At 41.8% G+C, this 20,356-nt stretch overlaps 1 protein-coding gene across 5 annotated transcripts in view; it reads right to left on the reverse strand.

Annotated features, from left to right (window-relative positions):
• UTRN (utrophin) overlaps window positions 1-20,356 on the reverse strand; it is a 768,906-nt gene that overhangs the window by 387,790 nt on the left and 360,760 nt on the right. Inside the window, exon 1 of one of the 5 annotated variants that reach the window (XM_073672654.1) lies at window positions 14,140-14,725. The exons of the other annotated variants lie outside the window; for them this stretch is intronic. Within the exon in view, the coding sequence (XP_073528755.1) occupies window positions 14,140-14,283 (144 nt within the window). The 5' untranslated portion in view covers window positions 14,284-14,725. Of the gene's footprint in view, window positions 1-14,139; window positions 14,726-20,356 lie in introns of those variants that run through there. 5 annotated transcript variants of the gene reach the window in all.

A 20,356-nucleotide genomic window follows, 5' to 3' on the forward strand; every position in this document is an offset into this window, starting at 1 on the left:
GCATGAAATAAGTATTTGATCACCTACCAACCAGCACGAATTCCAGCTCTAACAGACCTGTTAGTTTTCCTTTAAGAAGTCCTCCTACTCTGCACTCATTACCTGTATTAATTGCACCTGTTTGAACTCATTACCTGTATAAAAGATACCAGTTCACACACTCAATCAATCACACTCCAACCTCTCCATCATGGCCAAGACCAAAGAGCTGTCTAAGGACACCAGGGCCAAAATTGTAGACTTGAACGAGGCAGGGATGGGCTACAGGACAATAGGCAAGCATCTTGGTGAGAAGGCAACAACTGTTGGTGCAGTTAATAGAAAATGGAAGAAACACAAGATGACTGTCAATCTTTCTCGGTCTGGGACTCCATGCAGGATCTCGCCTCGTGGGGTAAGAATGATCCTGAGGAAGGTCAGGAATCACCCAGATCTACATGGGAGGACCTGGTCAATTACCTGTAGAGAGCTGGGACCACAGTCTCAAACATTACCGTTAGTAACACACTACACCGTCATGGATTAAAATCCTGCAGGGCACGCAAGGTCCCCCTGCTCACACCAGCACATGTCATGCCCGTTTGAAGTTCGCCAATGACCATCTGGATCATCCAGAGGAGGCATGGGAGAAGATCATGGGGTCAGATGAGACCAAAATAGAATATTTTGGTATCAACTCCACTCGCCTTGTTTGGAGGAAGAAGAAGGATGAGTACAACCCCAAGAACACCGTTCCAACCGTGAAGCATGATGGGGGAAATATCATACTTTGGGGGTGTTATTCTGCAAAAGGGACAGGATGATTGCCTGTATTGAAGAGATGATGGATGAGGTCATGTATTGCGAGATTTTGGCCAACAACCTCCTTCCCTCAGTAAGAGCATTGAAGATGGATCATGGCTGGGTCTTCCAGCATAACAATGACCCGAAGCACTCAGCCAGGGCAACTAAGGAGTGGTTCTGTAACCAGCATTCCAAGGTCGTGGAGTGGCCTAGCCAGTCTCCAGACCTGAACCCAATACAAAATCTTTGAAGGGAGCTGAAACTCAATGTTTCCCAGCGACAGCCCTGAAACCTGAAAGATCTGGAGAAGATCTGTATGGAGGACTGGGCCAAAATCCCAGCTGCAGTGTGTGCAAACTTGGTCAAAAACTACAGGAAACGTCTGGCCTCTAATTGCAAACAAAGGTTTCTGTACAAATATCAAGTTTTGTTTTTCTATTGTATCAAATACTTATTTCATGCAATAAAATTCGAATTAATTATGTAAAAGTCATACAATGTGATTTTCTGGATTTTTTTTAGATTCTGTCTCACAGTTGAAGTGTACCTATGATAAAAATTACAGAGCTTTCCATTATTTGTAGGTGAGAAACTTGCAAAATCGGCAGTGTATCAAATACTTATTTTTCCCACTGTACATGTAGGTCATTTTGCAGGAAGGAAATAAAAATCATATTCCCCGAGGTTTAGGAAGCAGAGATATACTCTGCTGTTTGCAGGGACGTGACACAGGAGAGTTTCTTGAGATGTATATGTGCCAGCAGTACAAATATGGGGGAGACTTCGCCTGTGAATATCTTTCCCTCACCAACCAAATAGTAGTGCCAATTTTTTATTTGAAATACCCTCTTGATGAAGACACTTTAGACACGTATGGATGAGAATGCACACAGGATGATATAATCAGATTATATATGTAGAATATACATAAGGCTCATGAATGAGTGACGTCACTGATTCCCTGCAGCGCACAATCAGTGCAAACACTTATTACATCTCCTATTGTCCTTGCCAAAATCGGCGACTATATAAACACCACAGACTGCAAGGGAGCTGATAACTATTTTCCTGTATATTAAAACTTTTTACATTTGTAATAAACTTAGTACATAAAAGTTTCACAGAAAACAGAAGCCGCCCTTCACATCTAACACGGTTCTACACTTCAAAAGAAAAAACAGAGAAATAGCCGCACTCGCCAAAGTGTTTACACTTTTAAATGTTAATGTCAACATTGATTTTCCTGCTCGCTTCCACTCGGCTTCTTAACTAGGACATTACAGATTTCTGCAGGGCTACGGTGAGATGTGGAAACCTGTTATGTGCCATCTTGGCAGAATAGAATATTGAAAGAAAAATGAAAGGTTGTGTTCATAGAGTTTTGCGCTCATTTGCATTCACCTGTAAGAAGGAAAAAACGCTGAGCTCATAAGACAACAGAATTAGAGTGATTTTTGCTCATCTCCGAAAATGGAATGTGCCATCAGGTATAATCTGGCCCTGCACAATGGTGCCATCTGTTGGCCACTTGATAATTTACAAGTGGAAATCAGTTTAAAGATTCCTTAAAAATGTTAAGATGGGGAGCATGTGCTGGGAAATACCATGTTCAACATTTTCGCAGCCCTTACAAACTGAAAGGAGTTGAGATGACTTCTATTTTCCCAACTGATTTTAATTTTGGAGCATGATTTATCGATGGTGCATGGGCAGCAGTAGCACTCGGGCACTCGTGCCTGATGGGGGCAGAATGTGCCTGTGACACATAGAAAAGCTAGTATAGGTGGTGGGAACGTCTTGCTACAGATTTTGAATTGGGGCCCCTGAATTTCAAGTTAATGCCTTTTGAAGGGGTTGTCCACTATTGGGCAACCCTTGTCAATGGCCCCAGGGTGCTAAATAAAGTTAAAAAAAATCTATACGGCCGTCCCAGACCAGCAATACAACTCTGTTCTTAGCCTGGTGTGTCCTGCTGGGCTCGTAACATAAACAACATCGTGACCGCTGCATCTAAACACTGTCTGATTGGCTGCAGCCTTCATAATTTTGAACCCATTTAATAAGTCAAAGACATCTGAATTAAGAAATGTTCAACTACGTATATAAACTGTATGTAAGATGTGGTATTAAAGGCAGGATTAACTGGGAAGGCCCCAAATTTAAGGCTGCAAACGCTCAGTCGGTAAAATTTTAATACTACAAAACGAAAAGACAAACATCTGCAAATGACAGTTTTGGGCTCTGCTACATTGAAATGAGCTCTGCTACACTGAAATGAGCTCTGCTACACTGAAATGAGCTCTGCTACATTGAAATGAGCTCTGCTACACTGAAATGAGCTCTGCTACACTGAAATGAGCTCTGCTACACTGAAATGAGCTCTGCTACATTGAAATGAGCTCTGCTACATTGAAATGAGCTCTGCTACACTGAAATGAGCTCTGCTACACTGAAATGAGCTCTGCTACATTGAAATGAGCTCTGCTACACTGAAATGAGCTCTGCTACACTGAAATGAGCTCTGCTACACTGAAATGAGCTCTGCTACACTGAAATGAGCTCTGCTACATTGAAATGAGCTCTGCTACACTGAAATGAGCTCTGCTACACTGAAATGAGCTCTGCTACATTGAAATGAGCTCTGCTACACTGAAATGAGCTCTGCTACACTGAAATGAGCTCTGCTACACTGAAATGAGCTCTGCTACATTGAAATGAGCTCTGCTACATTGAAATGAGCTCTGCTACACTGAAATGAGCTCTGCTACACTGAAATGAGCTCTGCTACACTGAAATGAGCTCTGCTATATATAGTAACAATATAACAGCGATAAGAGATGCTTGCAGCAGCTAATGCAGAGCATATGTCACTTCAATAAAAATCTGTTCATTGTGAATCTGTTACATAGGAATAAAAACGAATATATGGCAGAAACATTTTTTAAGAGGCATTTATCAAGTATTATTCATGATGCCAAGTGCAAGTGGATATCTCAGGAATTGGGGCAGTCAAGCAAGAAATGGACACTTGGCCAGAATGCAAAGTAATTTGATAATAGCAGGAAGATACTGAATTAGATATGTGATGTCCTTAAAGAAGATGTCATCATCGCTAGATCTTGTCAAAAACAACATCCCCTCTCCCTCAGCAGTAAATGTCCATCTGGATTTTCACCGTGCAATATTTGATTTAAGTTCTGCCATTGGACCCACAGTCCTTTCCTACAACCTAGCGTGCATGGTCTCCCCAGAACACTCTGCACATCTGTATCTTAATAAAGATCTGTAGCCACCATTTAGCACACAGGTTGGCAAAATGTGTATTCTGATTTGTTTTCTAATACATACAGAGAACGTAGCAATCTGAAATTTCAAGGCACAGTACCTTTTCATTTTATTCATTTTGAGCAGAGCTGTACAATTTGGGTACCATGACATTTTGATGACTTTATTAAAGCATTACTGTCATTTCACGAAACTTTTCAGAATAGGCTGCCCTATGTGTACATGAGGAGTAACACAATTTATGGCTAATATATGACTTGTATCCTGAATTTTCACCAGTTGTCCCCTTTGCGGCTCTATTTCTACTTTCCAGTTGTCTCTGACCTAGTGGGTGGAGACTAGCTGCTGTGATGTCTCTGGTGTATAAAGCTCACAAAGAGATGACTTGCCACTCTTCTTTCTTTGTAACAGGGAAGCAGCAGAATGGAAGACACATTACATCAACACTGAGCTGTGTGGCTGTGTATCCAGCACTGGAGTGATTTAGAACATATATTTAAAGCTGCAGGCTGGATCTTCCTCTGTCTGTCTGCCTTTCACTGTGCTCAGTGCTCCTCACTCCACCTTCCCTCTCCTCTCTCCATGGAGGTTAAAAAGATCTACAACCTGGTCCTTCAATGTACTGGCAGTCCTTCTTGCTTTGACCATGACGGATTTCTGCTGTTATTTTCAAAGTGAATGATGAGTTCAGAAAGCTGGGAGGAGGGGATGAAGTGGAGAAATAAGTGGAGAAAGAAGCAGAATTCTGATAAGACATTCTGTGCCATTTAGAAGATCCTTAGGGGTCTTAGTTGAATTCATATACGCAATATTAACATTATATTCTACCAAATTACTGTACTGAGAGGATGCTTCCTATTGGGCAGACAACTGAAGGGACTTAAAGGGAATTTGTCACATTTTACATGCAGTCTGTGATCCGTGAACAAAGTGGTATAGAGGAGGAGCAGCTGAACAGAATGATATATGTTTGTTGAAAAAGAGTCAGCATAAACTGGATTTTATTCATTAAAATCTGTGGTGTTCGTATGTATATAAGTCCAGTGGGCGGTCCTACTCAGTGATCGACAGCTATCTCTGCATGTGCAGTCATACAGGTCAGACTGACTGTCAATCACGGATTAGGAACGCCCACTGGACTCATGTATAGAAACACCAGGGATTTCCATGAATATAATGCATGTTTTATTGAAACTTTCCCCACAAACATGTACTGTACATCACTCTGATCATCTCCTGCTCTGTAACAACCCGCCTGCAGGTCAGATACTATCTTCAACATGACAAGTTGCCTTTAAACATCTATCAGAATACTCATGGTCATCTCCAATAGTACATGTAGAGATAACATTTATGCATTCTAAAGATATAGATGAATATATGAAAACTATTTACAGGTGCATCTCACTAATTTAGAATATCATCAAAAAGTTAATTTATTTCAGTTCTTCAATACAAAAAGTGAAACTCATATATTTTATAGAGTCATTACACACAGAGTGATCTATTTCAAGTGTTTATTTCTGTTAATGTTGATGATTATGGCTTATAGCCAATGAAAACACAAAAGTCATTATCTCAGTAAATTAGAATAATTAACAAAAAACTCCTGCAGAGGCTTCCTAAGCGTCTAAAAAGGTCCCTTAGTCTGTTTCAGGAGGCTCCACAATCATGGGGAAGACTGCTGACTTGACAGATGTCCAGAAGGTAGTCATTGACAGTAAGTAAATGCAAAGTAAATTTTGCATTTCATTTGGAAATCAAGGTCCCAGAGTCTGGAGGAAGAGTGGAGAGGCCACAATCCAAGCTGCTTGAGGTCTAGTGTGAAGTTTCCACAATCAGTGATGGTTTGGGGAGCCATGTCATCTGCTTGTGTAGGTCCACTGTGTTTTATCAAGACCAAAGTCATCGCAGCCGTCTACCAGGAAATTTTAGAGCTCTTCATGCTTCCCTCTGCCAACAAGCTTTTTGGAGATGGAAATTTCATTCTCCAGCAGGACTTGGCACCTGTCCACACTGCCAAAAGTACCAATACCTGGTTTAAAAACAACAGTATCACTGTGCTTGATTGGCCAGAAAACTCGCCTGACCTTAACCTTATAGAGAATCTATGGAGTATTTTCAAGAGGAAGAGGAGAGACACCATACCCAACAATGCAGACGAGCTGAAGGCTGCTATCAAAGCAACCTGGGCTTCCATAACACCTCAGCAGTGCCACAGGCTGATCGCCTCCATGCCACGCCGCATTGATGCAGTAATTGATGCAAAAGGAGCCCCGACCAAGTATTGAGTGCATTTACTGAACATACATTTCTGATTTTAAAATCATTTTTTAAGCTGTTGTTATAAAGTATTCTAATTTACTGAGATGATGACTTTTGTGTTTTCATTGGCTATAAGCCATAATCATCAACATTAACAGAAATAAACACTTGAAATAGATCACTGTGTGTAATGACTCTATATAATATATGAGTTTCACTTTTTGAACTGAAATAAATTAACTTTTTGATGATATTCTAATTTAGTGAGATGCACCTGTAGTTCACTTTATACTAGCAATAAAACATATGTAAAGCTCAATAGCAATTTGTTCCATATTTTGTGTAAAATTTCTTATGATACACATTACAGATTCTAGCAGCGAGAACATTTGTTTATATAGAGAGGATAGAACAATGTATTTTTCCTGTGCCCTTCCCCCATCAGCAGAGCAGTTAGCTGTAGGTACTGTATCTAAGGACAATAATATATGCCCACTGATTTCTAAATGTACCATATAACACTTAATCTCCCATTGTTTCCCTGTCCTTCCATACAAAACTTGCAGAAAAACACGTTCTTTTTGCCTTCATCTCCTACAATAAGTTAATTCTAGTTCTGGCCAAAAAGCCTGGGAACTGTCCTGATGCACCCATACACACTTTCTAAGGGTGTAATTCTATACTCAGCCAGCATTATAGGTTCCGGAATGTCCTTTCTCTTCACTTCTGAGCATGCCTTGTGCCTGCCATCCTCAAACACTTGCTTGCCCTGAACTGAAATCTTCTCTGATATTCCTGTATGCAGTTTGACAGAGAAAACAAAGAATCAAATTGAATACAGAATGAGAATATCAATAATAGTTACTGATAATGGTGCAACAGAACCTCCCATAGCTTGTAGTTCAAGAAACAAGTGTATCTACCGTAAATGGGTATAACTGTAAAAGATCAGTCCAGTTCCCAGCATAAAGAATGAATTTACTATAAGAACTCTTTCTATCCTACCGGCACAAAAAAAAATCATCAGATTTGACCAAGTTGACACATTTTACAAAAGGTCCTCAATCTGTGTCTCTCCATCTGTTGCAAGGTTTATAACAGCTGGGCAGCTACAGCTTGGAGAACACGGAGCTAAAATATGATGAGAGTTAGTTTAGACAATTCTGTCAGGAGAACATTAAAAATATAAAGCGTTTTTACACTGCCATGTGCACTTCCAAGGAACTGGTCAGGTTGGATAAAAGGTTGTTTCTCTAGCCTCCCAACGTAAAAAAATATGAAGACTGCAAGAATGGTGATGGCTTGAGAGCTCTTCTTTCATCTTTCGGTCACGGCGGTCCTTCAGGATACTCATGATGACCACTTGTGCAGCAGGGGAGCTTTTGTATATATACTACTGCTGTGTGCCATGAACTAAAGAAATATACACCGCTACATTAGTGACTTTCAATTTGTCGAGAAATTTTTTTTTTAAGCTGTCCTTTCAAAAATTACAAGAGATACAGAGGCATAGATAGTTTTTATCAACCAAGTCAACGTTAAAAGGGGTGGTCCTCATCTCGATAATGGATTAAGTGCCCCAGTATGCAGCTTAAATGAAAAAAAATGTATGTATATGTATATACTTACCTCCCAGATCAATATGGCTCCTCCACCCTGAGAAGTGTTCCACGCCAGTTTCATGGCATAGACAACAAGGGCGTGTAACTGCTAAAACCAATCACTGGCTGATGATCGGCTGCAGCCTTCATAATTACATCTGAATGGAAGAACTTAATGCTGCTGAGGAGCTCCACCGCTGCCAGAAGGAAGTACACATTTATTAATTCATTTATGCAGCACACTGGGGCAATTAACAGCGGGTTTTCCATTAGCCAACAACCCTTTTAAATATTCTGTGCCTGTCAGCACTCCCCCCAAGTTGCATCCAAAAGTTGCAGAGGCTGATGAGTGCTCAGTGACTAGGATACATGAAAAATATACCAGTTCTATCCAGCTATCTTAATCATTACACCAGGATGCAAACATCACTATTTTGTCCACCGAGTAGTTGGTAAGTCTAAGTTAAAGGGGTTGTCCACAACTCAGACGTCTTCTCAATCCGTACGTTCCCCCTCTTTAAAATAACACACAAACCTCGGGTGCCAGCGTCGTTCCAGCGGTGTTGGCACTGTCTCTCCCAGCGATCACGTAACAGTGTAAACGCGAACCCTGCAGCCAATCATCGCCGCTTCGCTCTCCCTGCCTTCGGACGTATCACACACATCTGGAGGAAGAGAGAGCGCAACAGCTCTCACTTCCCCCAGATCAAATCAATTTGTCCGAAGGTGGGCAGAGTGATGCAGCCACTGATTGGCTGCAGGATTCGGGTGACTTTACACTGTTACGCGATCGCTGGAAGAGACAGTCCGGGACCGGAGGTAGTATAAGTGTTATTATTTTAAAAGGGGGAAATATACAGACTGAGAAATGGATGTCAGAGTTGTGCAAAACCCCTTTAAGCCCCCAAGAGTGCCTAAACTAGATAGAATATGCTTATTTTTGGGAGGGGTATATGTAAACCCCAACTCCATTCAGACCAGGACATATCTGAATTTGCAGGGATTAATTTAGAAAATTTAGCACCAGGACTTTTGGCAGATATCCCAGGAAAATTTGCATATGCCATATAAAAAGGTATTTTATAGGTTCCTTCCCTTGCGTTGGGAGCATAGAAAAATGTACTGTTTGAGGCAGTAGATAAAATTATTGCGAATCGATCTGCACAACCGATGCTATCGGACATGACTGCGGTCTGTGGCTGCTGCATGGAAGCGTGACTACCTCCTCTTAACTCCCGCCATCTGCGACTCTTCTTACGATTAACCGACCTCACGTGACATCACATGTTCGACGCGCCCCAACAAAGACGTCACACCAGACCGGCTGAAGAGCCGCGGATGCTGGCAGGTAAGAGGAGGAACTTCCACTCCTGGGCAGCGGCCACAGACCACAAGGGAATAGGAAATGCCTATATATTCCACCAACATGCTGAAGATTCCCGATCAGGTGCCCCAGAATTTAGTGTTTATGCACCTCAATATAAGTAATGTTCATCATTTGCATATCATCTGCATATTATTGCATGAGATTACTGTACGGATATACAATTTATTTAGCTTTCCTGACATCTTTAATCAGGGAAAGCGTGTGCAAATAAATAAATACAGGAATTCATTAGCATTGCATAGAAGACTATTAGAAAGTATACCTGTAAACTAATATAGAATCCAATAAAGCTCATTAGTTATAATGTGGCGGGTAAATTAATGAATTACAGACCCCAACATATTGACATTCAGATTGCTAATTACATATTGGCATAAGTAGAACAGAAAATGAACAAACTAAAATGGATTAGCACTTTGTTAAGACCCAATCACTAAAAAAGGGTCATATATAAAGGACCAGGTGAGTATTACACACATAGGATGTAGAGGCAGGAGACATCCTGGACACTGGGCGCTCACTATCTGGATTAGGAGCAGGGCAGCTCTCCTAGTATAGAAATGATGTTTGTGAGTGTACATAAGGAGCAGACCCCAGAGAAGTCTCCAGACGGGGCAGCTCGCAGAATCCTAGGAGGACACGCTTCTGATTCATTCCCATCACCTTACTGACATGTGGAGTAAAAGTTTCATGCTCACATAAGCAGCAATCTCTAAGGATGGATTAAAAACAACTAAATACATCAATAAAAAAAACAACAACACTCAACATGTGGCAATACAACACATAAAGCGCATTATTAAACTCCAGGAATAAAGTCGATTCCTAATAGTAACCATCTCTGTCCTAACCTCACCTCTTGTGCCAAGAGCAGAAACAAAGTAACAAATCTTGTTCTGCTATTATAAAGTATACTGGCTGCTAAAAAGGGAAGGGGGAAGGGTATCTAATCTTTGCTAATATGTATTATCTATCTCCATACTGAGAACTACAGAAACTGATACATAATGCGGTACTATAAAGATGGCATGTAAGAATAATAACTGTAATAAGGTCCCGTTCCAAGCAATGGAAAATCTCTTTCTGTAACCACTCACAACTGTTCACTGTAATAAGCCACAAATACAGTCAGAACTATAATCTGTATGAAATCATCTATCTAATGCAGAATGTATTATTCCAATGTACAAAAGTTCATGTGCATATGCATGAGTCATATAGACTGCAGGATTCACTGACAAATATAGCTCTAATTTCCATACAATATCAATCAGAACTGAGTCTCTTCATCATTAGAAACTGAAGGAGGCAATGCCTGGGAACGTAATCCTCCTATATCTGGCCAATGCTTACATTCAGGTCTTTAAAAAAAGACATGTAAGAAACATTATCTAAAATTACTCAAAATGTCTAAAAAGAATGAGCAACACTCAGTATGTGAATATTAAAAGGGGTATTCTGGTATACACGCGTGATTACCTGTCCACTACATAGGTGATAAGTATTAGATTTCTGTGGGTCCAACCTTTGTGACACCTTCTGATCACCAGAATTGGGGACTTGTTTCCTAATTATCCAGTAGTTGCAAGACTGTTCCAAAGAGGAGTTCAAGTCACGTGCGTATGCTCCATTCAGAATCTATGGCAATGATGAAGCTAGCCGAGCACTGTGCTCCATTCAGAATCTATGGCAATGATGAAGCTAGCCGAGCACTGCGCTCCATTCAGAATCTATGGCAATGATGAAGCTTGCCGAGCACTGTGCTCCATTCAGAACCTGTGCCAAGGATGAAGCTAGCCGAGCACTGTGCTCCATTCAGAACCTGTGCCAAGGATGAAGCTAGCCGAGCACTGTGCTCCATTCAGAGTCTATGCCAATGATGAAGCTAACCGAGCACTGTGCTCCATTCAGAATCTATGGCTATGAAGAAGATAGCCGAGCACTATGCTCCATTCAGAACCTATGTCAAGGATGAAGCTAGCCGAGCACTGTGCTCCATTCAGAGTCTATGCCAATGTGAAGCTAGCCGAGCACTGTGCTCCATTCAGAGTCTATGGCAAGGATGAAGCTAGCCGAGCACTGTGCTCCATTCAGAACCTATGTCAAGGATAAAGCTAGCCGAGCACTGTGGTCCATTCAGAGTCTATGGCAACGATGAAGCTAGCCGAGCACTGTGCTCCATTCAGAATCTATGGCAAGGATGAAGGTAGCCGAGCACTGCGCTCCATTCAGTCTATGGTAATGATGAAGCTAGCCGAGCACTGTGTCCATTCAGAATCTATGGCAAGGATGAAGCTAGCCGAGCACTGTGCTCTATTCAGAATCTATGGCAATGATGAAGCTAGCCGAGCACTGCGCTCCATTCAGAATCTATGGCAATGATGAAGCTTGCCGAGCACTGTGCTCCATTCAGAACCTGTGCCAAGGATGAAGCTAGCCGAGCACTGTGCTCCATTCAGAACCTGTGCCAAGGATGAAGCTAGCCGAGCACTGTGCTCCATTCAGAGTCTATGGCTATGAAGAAGCTAGCCGAGCACTATGCTCCATTCAGAACCTATGTCAAGGATGAAGCTAACCGAGCACTGTGCTCCATTCAGAATCTATGGCTATGAAGAAGCTAGCCGAGCACTATGCTCCATTCAGAACCTATGTCAAGGATGAAGCTAGCCGAGCACTGTGCTCCATTCAGAGTCTATGCCAATGTGAAGCTAGCCGAGCACTGTGCTCCATTCAGAGTCTATGGCAAGGATGAAGCTAGCAAAGCACTGTGCTCCATTCAGAACCTATGTCAAGGATAAAGCTAGCCGAGCACTGTGGTCCATTCAGAGTCTATGGCAACGATGAAGCTAGCCGAGCACTGTGCTCCATTCAGAATCTATGGCAAGGATGAAGGTAGCCGAGCACTGCGCTCCATTCAGTCTATGGTAATGATGAAGCTAGCCGAGCACTGTGTCCATTCAGAATCTATGGCAAGGATGAAGCTAGCCGAGCACTGTGCTCTATTCAGAGTCTATGCCAATGATGAAGCTAGCCAAGCACTGTGCTCCATTCAGAATCTATGGCAATGATGAAGCTAGCCGGCATTGTGCTCCATTCAGAATCTATGGCAATGATGAAGCTAGCTGAGCACTGTGCTCCATTCAGAATCTATGGCAAGGATGAAGCTAGCCGAGCACTGTGCTCTATTCAGAGTCTATGCCAATGATGAAGCTAGCCAAGCACTGTGCTCCATTCAGAACCTATGCCAAGGATGAAGCTAGCCGAGCACTGTGCTCCATTCAGAATCTATGGCAATGATGAAGCTAGCCGAGCACTGTGCTCCATTCAGAATCTATTGCAAGGATGAAGCTAGCCGAGCACTGCGCTCCATTCAGTCTATGGTAATGATGAAGCTAGCCGAGCACTGTGTCCATTCAGAGTCTATGGCAAGGATAAAGCTAGCCGAGCACTGTGCTCTATTCAGAGTCTATGGCAATGATGAAGCTAGCCGAGCACTGTGCTCCATTCAGAATCTATGGCAATGATGAAGCTAGCCGAGCACTGTGCTCCATTCAGAATATATGGCAAGCATGAAGCTAGCCGAGCACTGTGCTCCATTTAGAGTCTATGCCAATGATGAAGCTAGAAGAGCACAGTGCTCTATTCAGTCTATGCCAATGATGAAGCTAGAAGAGCACTGTGCTCCATTCAGAATCTATGGCAATGATGAAGCTAGCCAAGCACTGTGCTCCATTCAGAATCTATGGCAAGGATGAAGCTAGCCGAGCACTGTGCTCTATTCAGTCTATGCCAGTGATGAAGCTAGCCGAGCACTGTGCTCCATTCAGAATCTATGGCAAGGATGAAGCTAGCCGAGCACTGTGCTCTATTCAGTCTATGCCAGTGATGAAGCTAGCCGAGCACTGTGCTCTATTCAGTCTATGCCAGTGATGAAGCTAGCCGAGCACTGTGCTCTATTCAGTCTATGCCAGTGATGAAGCTTGCCGAGCACTGTGCTCCATTCAAGTAGTCCTGGATGTAGTTGCGCAGCTGTAAGAGAGTGGGAGAAAAAGTCCAGTATTGTGACGATCGATGGGGGCCCTGTAGTGGGACCAACATAGATCTAATAGATATTACTTATCTAGTGGGTAGGTGATAAATTGTATATACCAGAAGACCCATTTAAGCAGTCAATAGAGCAGAACAGACATTGCTTGCCAGTAAGGTTAAGTAAATGACTAAAGGAGACCCCACACCTAAATGATACACTGCTGTGATATGTTTAGTCTGCAAACTTGATATTAAGTTAAATAATCACGACATTAACAACATATACAATGTATTCCAGCTGACTTGTAACTTCTGTAACTCGAGGACTGGATTACATGCTATGTGATGGCTCCCTGAAACAGAATAAAGTAGTAGAAGAGGAAGGAGTTTGTGTGTTCCCCCATATTTCTGTGGGTTTTCACCGGGTTCTCCTGTTTCCTCCAGCACTCCATAGATATACAGATAGGGAATTTAGATTGAGAGCCCTAATGGGGACAATGATGATAATGTCTGTAAAGCGCTGTGGAATATAATTTCAATATGCACGTAAGCAAAAATACATACATTTTTAATGCAAGTCTTATGTAAAACCATAAATATTACGATGAGTTATGCCAAATCACAAACTTGACTCTGCTACATCTGACACACTCAGCTCTGCTGCCATCGTCAATACTGTAACCATTCGTTACAGCAAACACATACAATCAATGAAGTTCTGCACAAGTTTAGCGCTTTTTTCCAGCAGAGAGGTCATAGTAAAATGGGCACCCCCTTTAACCAACTTACCTTGCAGAGTTTCTGGTACCTTGGAGAAGAGACTGCCATCCTTTGCAAGTGATGCAACAAAACAACAACTTTCTGCAGAGATGTTCTCACCACAGCCATCATTTTAAGTTTGCAACACTTCTGGAGGCACCTCAGAATTTGCATTATAAATGAAAAGCGGCAATCATTCCCTCATGGTCACTGGACAACCATTTGCCAGCTGTCTGAGCATGCTCGCTTCCAAATATATATATAAAAAAAAAAATCACTTTAAGGAGACCAAACCCCACACTGCTTGAAAAGACAGAAGCGGATTGCATCTCCTAAGTTTAATTTCCTGGAATCAAATCCTTACAAGCCAGCTCCGGGAAAGGCAGCTAGTGCAAACAGCTGAGGCAGGCTGCCTCGTCCAAATGCTCGCTTATCCTTGTGCGTCCCATTCAATAGGATGTGACTTTAAGATTGGAAACATTAGGACAGTGATATGTTGAAGAGTCCCCGATGAACAGATGATGGATCTACAATTGTAGTATATTCCAAGCAGAGGCTTTGGACTCAAGGGCAGAGAGAAGAGGAGATGCTTGCACCCTTCTACTGAAAGATGTGCTCTCTCCTTCAGCTAGTCTCTGACTGAATGCAGCTCCACATGAGTGAATAGCAGGCTGGTAGGAATCTACAGAAGAGTCCTGAGACATAGCCGGACTAATTCTATCAGCCATACGTTAGCTGCTAATTATTCACATGCAGACTTTTCCCTCAGTGCCCCACTTTGCAATACTAACCCCCTCCTGATGCTTTATAACACACGTTAGCTATTTAACAGCTATTTAAAGGGCTCCTCATAAACAAGGTTCTCTGATTGCAAAATTGCAAGATTACAGAATTAATGATTTAGTGTACAAAAGAATATAAATGAAATGTAGCATTGAACCACAAACACTGGATACATGTGATTACAGAACGTTAAAGGAACAGTTCTCTTGCTGGAACATATTGCAAAATTGATATGTTTATGTTCTCCAAACCATAGAGTGGTGTAAAAATAAGCATATTACTTCTCCTGCGTTATATAATCCATGTTAACATAACACCGGACTTAGCTGGCAAAGAAAAAGCATCACGGATTGTGGATTTTACTCAGTATTCAAATCAGATTTGTTCAGGACGACAGCGGGAGGTGAAATCGGGGTCTATACATGCTGACGCTCTGACAGTCCATTAGCAATCAGATGTAGGTCAAGTAATCTGATCAAGTACCAAGCATGACCTACTGTATAGCTCACAGGATGTGGTGTGGATATCATAGCAAAACTCTAGCTATATCAGAGAATCTGCTAAATCTCTCTGTCTGTACAATTTATAAAGAAGCACAAAACTCACATTCTCACATTTGTTTTAATAAATTATGCCTAAATCTATATGTCGTAGAGAAAAATTAAAAATTCATAAAGACATCTCCATATCAGCCTCACATAGAACATATGCGATTAATTATAGCTGAGGAAGAGAGAAGCTAATTATAACTGGGGAAGTGAGAGAGAGCTGACAGTTCAACCTCCATTAAAGTAGGGACCTCCTGCCATGAACAGATCATTACAACAGATATCTGCTCTGAGAACCAGTCACTAAGACTAGAATTTGTTTATTCAGAGGTGAAATACACCTACAAGGCAAGAACTTCGTTTGTTAAAGGGCTTGTCTGAGACATTTTGGAGCCAGTGGTCAGTCATGAATATTGGGGTTTGCATCAATCCAATATTTATGGGACATATATTTCCGGCATCATAGAAAAGGGACAAACATAGTGCATTCACTCACATCACCATAAAGGCATTCTAACCCCTCCAACTTAATATTGGTCTGATGGATGATGCTATCCATGCCATGTTTTATCTATACAGAAAGGTAAAATTGCGATAGGAAACATCATGACAATTTCTACCACCTGGGACATCCAGGGACAAAGATATCCTGAAAGTTAGGGATCCCATAAAATTCTAACAGATCTAGCACATCCTTTAACCAGCCCCCATATGAGCTCACCAAGGCGAGGTATGAAGGCATAACCGTGAGCTAATAAAAATCGGAGTTTGGGTTTCTGTCATTGTTCATTTCTGGAAGATATAGTTCGTTGTAAGAGTGTACCATTTTCTTAATCATAGTAACATTTTTAAGGTTGAAGGAAGACTAAGTCCATCTAGTCCAACCCATAGCCTAACATGTTGATCAAGAGGAAGGCAAAAAAAAACCCTTGCGGCAAACATTAAGCTCCACATTGGGGAAAAAAATTCCTTCCTGACTCCATACGACAATCAGACTAGTTCTCTGGATCAACGCCCTATTAAGGAATCTAGTATATACAGTACAGACCAAAAGTTTGGACACACCTTCTCATTTAAAGATTTTTCTGTATTTTCATGACTATGAAAATTGTACATTCACACTGAAGGCATCAAAACTATGAATTAACACATGTGGAATTATATACTTAACAAAAAAGTGTGAAACAACTGAAAATATGTCTTATATTCTAGGTTCTTCAAAGTTGCCACCTTTTTCTTTGATGACTGCTTTGCACACTCTTTGCATTCTCTTGATGAGCTTCAAGAGGTAGTCACCGGAAATGATCTTCCAACAATCTTGAAGGAGTTCCCAGAGATGCTTAGCACTTGTTGGCCCTTTTGCCTTCACTCTGAGGTCCAGCTCACCCCAAACCATCTCGATTGGGTTCAGGTCTGGTGACTGTGGAGGCCAGGTCATCTGGTGTAGCACCCCATCACTAACCTTCTTGGTCAAATAGCCCTTACACAGCCTGGAGGTGTGTTTGGGGTCATTGTCCTGTTGAAAAATAAATGATGGTCCAACTAAATGCAAACCAGATGGAATAGCATGCCGCTGCAAGATGCTGTGGTAGCCATGCTGGTTCAGTATGCCTTCAATTTTGAATAAATCCCCAACAGTGTCACCAGCAAAGCACCCCCACACCATCACACCTGCTCCTCCATGCTTCACGGTGGAAACCAGGCATGTAGAGTCCATCCGTTCACCTTTTCTGCGTCGCACAAAGACATGGTGGTTGAAACCAAAGATCTCAAATTTGGACTCATCAGACCAAAGCACAGATTTCCACTGGTCTAATGTCCATTCCTTGTGTTCTTTAGCCCAAACAAGTCTCTTCTGCTTGTTGCCTGTCCTTAGCAGTGGTTTCCTAGCTGCTATTTTACCATGAAGGCCTGCTGCACAAAGTCTCCTCTTAACAGTTGTTGTAGAGATGTGTCTGCTGCTAGAACTCTGTGTGACATTGACCTGGTCTCTAATCTGAGCTGCTGTTAACATGCGATTTCTGAGGCTGGTGACATGGATAAACTTATCCTCAGAAGCAGAGGTGACTCTTGGTCTTCCTTTCCTGGGGCGGTCCTCATGTGAACCAGTTTCTTTGTAGTGCTTGATGGTTTTTGCAACTGCACTTGGGGACACTTTCAAAGTTTGCCCAATTTTTCGGACTGACTGACCTTCATTTCTTAAAGTAATGATGGCCACTCGTTTTTCTTTACTTAGCTGCTTTTTTCTTGCCATAATACAAATTCTAACAGTCTATTCAGTAGGACTATCAGCTGTGTATCCACCAGACTTCTGCACAACACAACTGATGGTCCCAACCCCATTTATAAGGCAAGAAATCCCACTTATTAAACCTGACAGGGCACACCTGTGAAGTGAAAACCATTTCCGGTGACTACCTCTTGAAGCTCATCAAGAGAATGCCAAGAGTGTGCAAAGCAGTCAAAGCAAAAGGTGGCTACTCTGAAGAACCTAGAATATAAGACATATTTTCAGTTGTTTCACACTTTTTTGTTAACTATATAATTCCACATGCGTTAATTGATAGTTTTGATGCCTTCAGTGTGAATGTACAATTTTCAAAGTCATGAAAATACAGAAAAATCTTTAAATGAGAAGGTGTGTCCAAACTTTTGGTCTGTACTGTATAACCTGCAATATTATACTTTTTAAGAAAGGCATCCATGCCCTTCTTAAATTTTAGTAGTGAATCACTCATTACAACATCATGCGGCAGAGAGTTCCATAGTCTCACTGCTCTTACAGTAAAGAATCCGTGTCTGTGATTATGATTAAACCTTCTTTCCTCCAGACGTAGAAGATGCCCCCTTGTCCCCGTCTCAGGCCTCAGAGTAAAAAGATCAGTAGAAAGGTCTTTGTACTGTCCCCTCATATAAGATCACCCCTAAGCCTTATTTTTTCCACAGTAAATAACCCCAAGTGTAATACCCTGTCTTGGTATTGCAGACCCCGCAGACCTCTAATAACCTTGGTCGCTCTTCTCTGCACCCTCTCTAGTTCAGCTATGTCTTTCTTATACACCGGAGACCAGAACTGTACACAGTATTCTAAGTGTAGTCGCACTAGTGACTTGTATAGAGGTAAAATTATGATCTCCTCATGAGCATCTATGCCTCTTTTAATGCCTCCCATAATTTTATTTGCCTTTGCAGCAGCTGCCTGACACTGGCCACCAAACGTGAGCTTGTCATCCACCAATACACCCAGGTCTTTTTCAGTGACAGTTTTGCCCAGTGTTTTACAATTAAGCATATAATTATACATTTTATTTCCTCTGCCCAAGTGCATTACCTTACATTTATCCCCATTAAAGCTCATTTGCCATTTATCAGCCCAAGCTTCTAGTTTACATAGATCCTCCTGTAATATAAAATTGTCCTCCTCTGTATTGATTACCCTGCAGAGTTTAGTGTCATCTGCAAATATTGAAATACTACTTTGTATGCCCCCTACAAGGTCATTAATAAATATGTTAAAAAGAAGGTTCCCTATGCTTCCCTATGTTAAATCGCTTCCCTCCATTAAGATAAGAGCAATTCCTGCAACATCAGGCTTAGTACTTTTCTTTCATTATCCTTTCCAGATTAAATATATAAAATTTAATAGCTCTGTTCCTCTTGCTCTGCAAATCGCACCACTGAAGCCATATGCTTCCTGAAACGGATGTCCAATCGGCCTGTATAAACGATTGGTGGGGGCCACTAGTGATTCCTTTTGTTATTGTGGAGTTGGCAGTGACTGTACTGGGGCATATATACAGTATATTCCATGAGTTGGAATTGGAGGTGTATGTACCATACGTTCACTGTGAGTTCCCCAATAACCAGCCTAGTAGTGGAAGCAGCCGCTGCCTCGTCCATCTCTCGTCAGTCCATTGCATAATTGTCCTGACGATTAGAGGTAGTGGAGTTGCGTTCCCTGACAAACTGGTGGCAGAGGTGGGATCTGCTTGACTCCCCCTGCTATTATTCGTAACAAACTGGTGGCAGCAGTGATATCTGTGTGATCTCCCCAGTGTTATTCGTGACAAATTGGTGGCAGCGGTGGGATCTGCGTGACTCCCCCAGCTGTTATCTGTGACATTATATAAGAAACATAATCATATATGTCACCCCTGAATTTTGCTTCTTTATTCACTTATGAGCCACTTCTTCTCCTACTCCCATCTCCTGAATTCGTCTTCTACCCGTAAAAATAACTTAGATTTGTCTTAGGGCTCATTCACGTGTCTGTTTCTTTAGCATACAAGTGCTATCTGTGTTTTTCACGGATAGCACTTGTACCTATGATAGTGAATGGCGCACGTCCATTATTTTTCAATAGCAAAATCGCGGAGACATATTTGATATTGATGGGAGGGTTGGATCAAAGTCACTAATGCAAGTCTATGGGTCAGTGAAAAAAATCGGACATTACTCAAATGCCTCCCGAGTGCAGTCCCATTTTGATAGATTGTTGGATTGGAAAATTGGAAAAACTTTTTTTTTTTCACATCTGAGAAAAACTCATGAAAATCGGAACAAACGGATGAAACTCGGATGACACGCTGATGAAAGTCATTGATGAAACTCGATCCATTATTCTCATGCTTTAAAAAAATTACTCTAGAATGAGCCCTTGGTCAAAGTAAAACGGATTGTCAGCTGTAAGGTGGCTGTCAGACGCCTAGTGGTTGGGAGATAAACTTGGAGTAATGCTTTAGTACATATAGGACTAATAGTGGTTAGTCAGCCATGACAAGATTGATTGTGAGCAGCTGATGAGTTGGGAGAGATGGCTGCTCACCATAACTCCACACCTGTGTGTGGTTTTCTTTGTAAATTGAGAGCTGTTTGTTTCACCCAGGGCTGTGTATATGGAGGTGTATAGATCTCCT

This window comes from Phyllobates terribilis, unplaced genomic scaffold (assembly GCF_046119375.1).
Source record: "Phyllobates terribilis strain yellow unplaced genomic scaffold, ASM4611937v1 Scaffold_3__8_contigs__length_932513732, whole genome shotgun sequence".
Lineage (NCBI taxonomy): Eukaryota > Metazoa > Chordata > Amphibia > Anura > Dendrobatidae > Phyllobates > Phyllobates terribilis.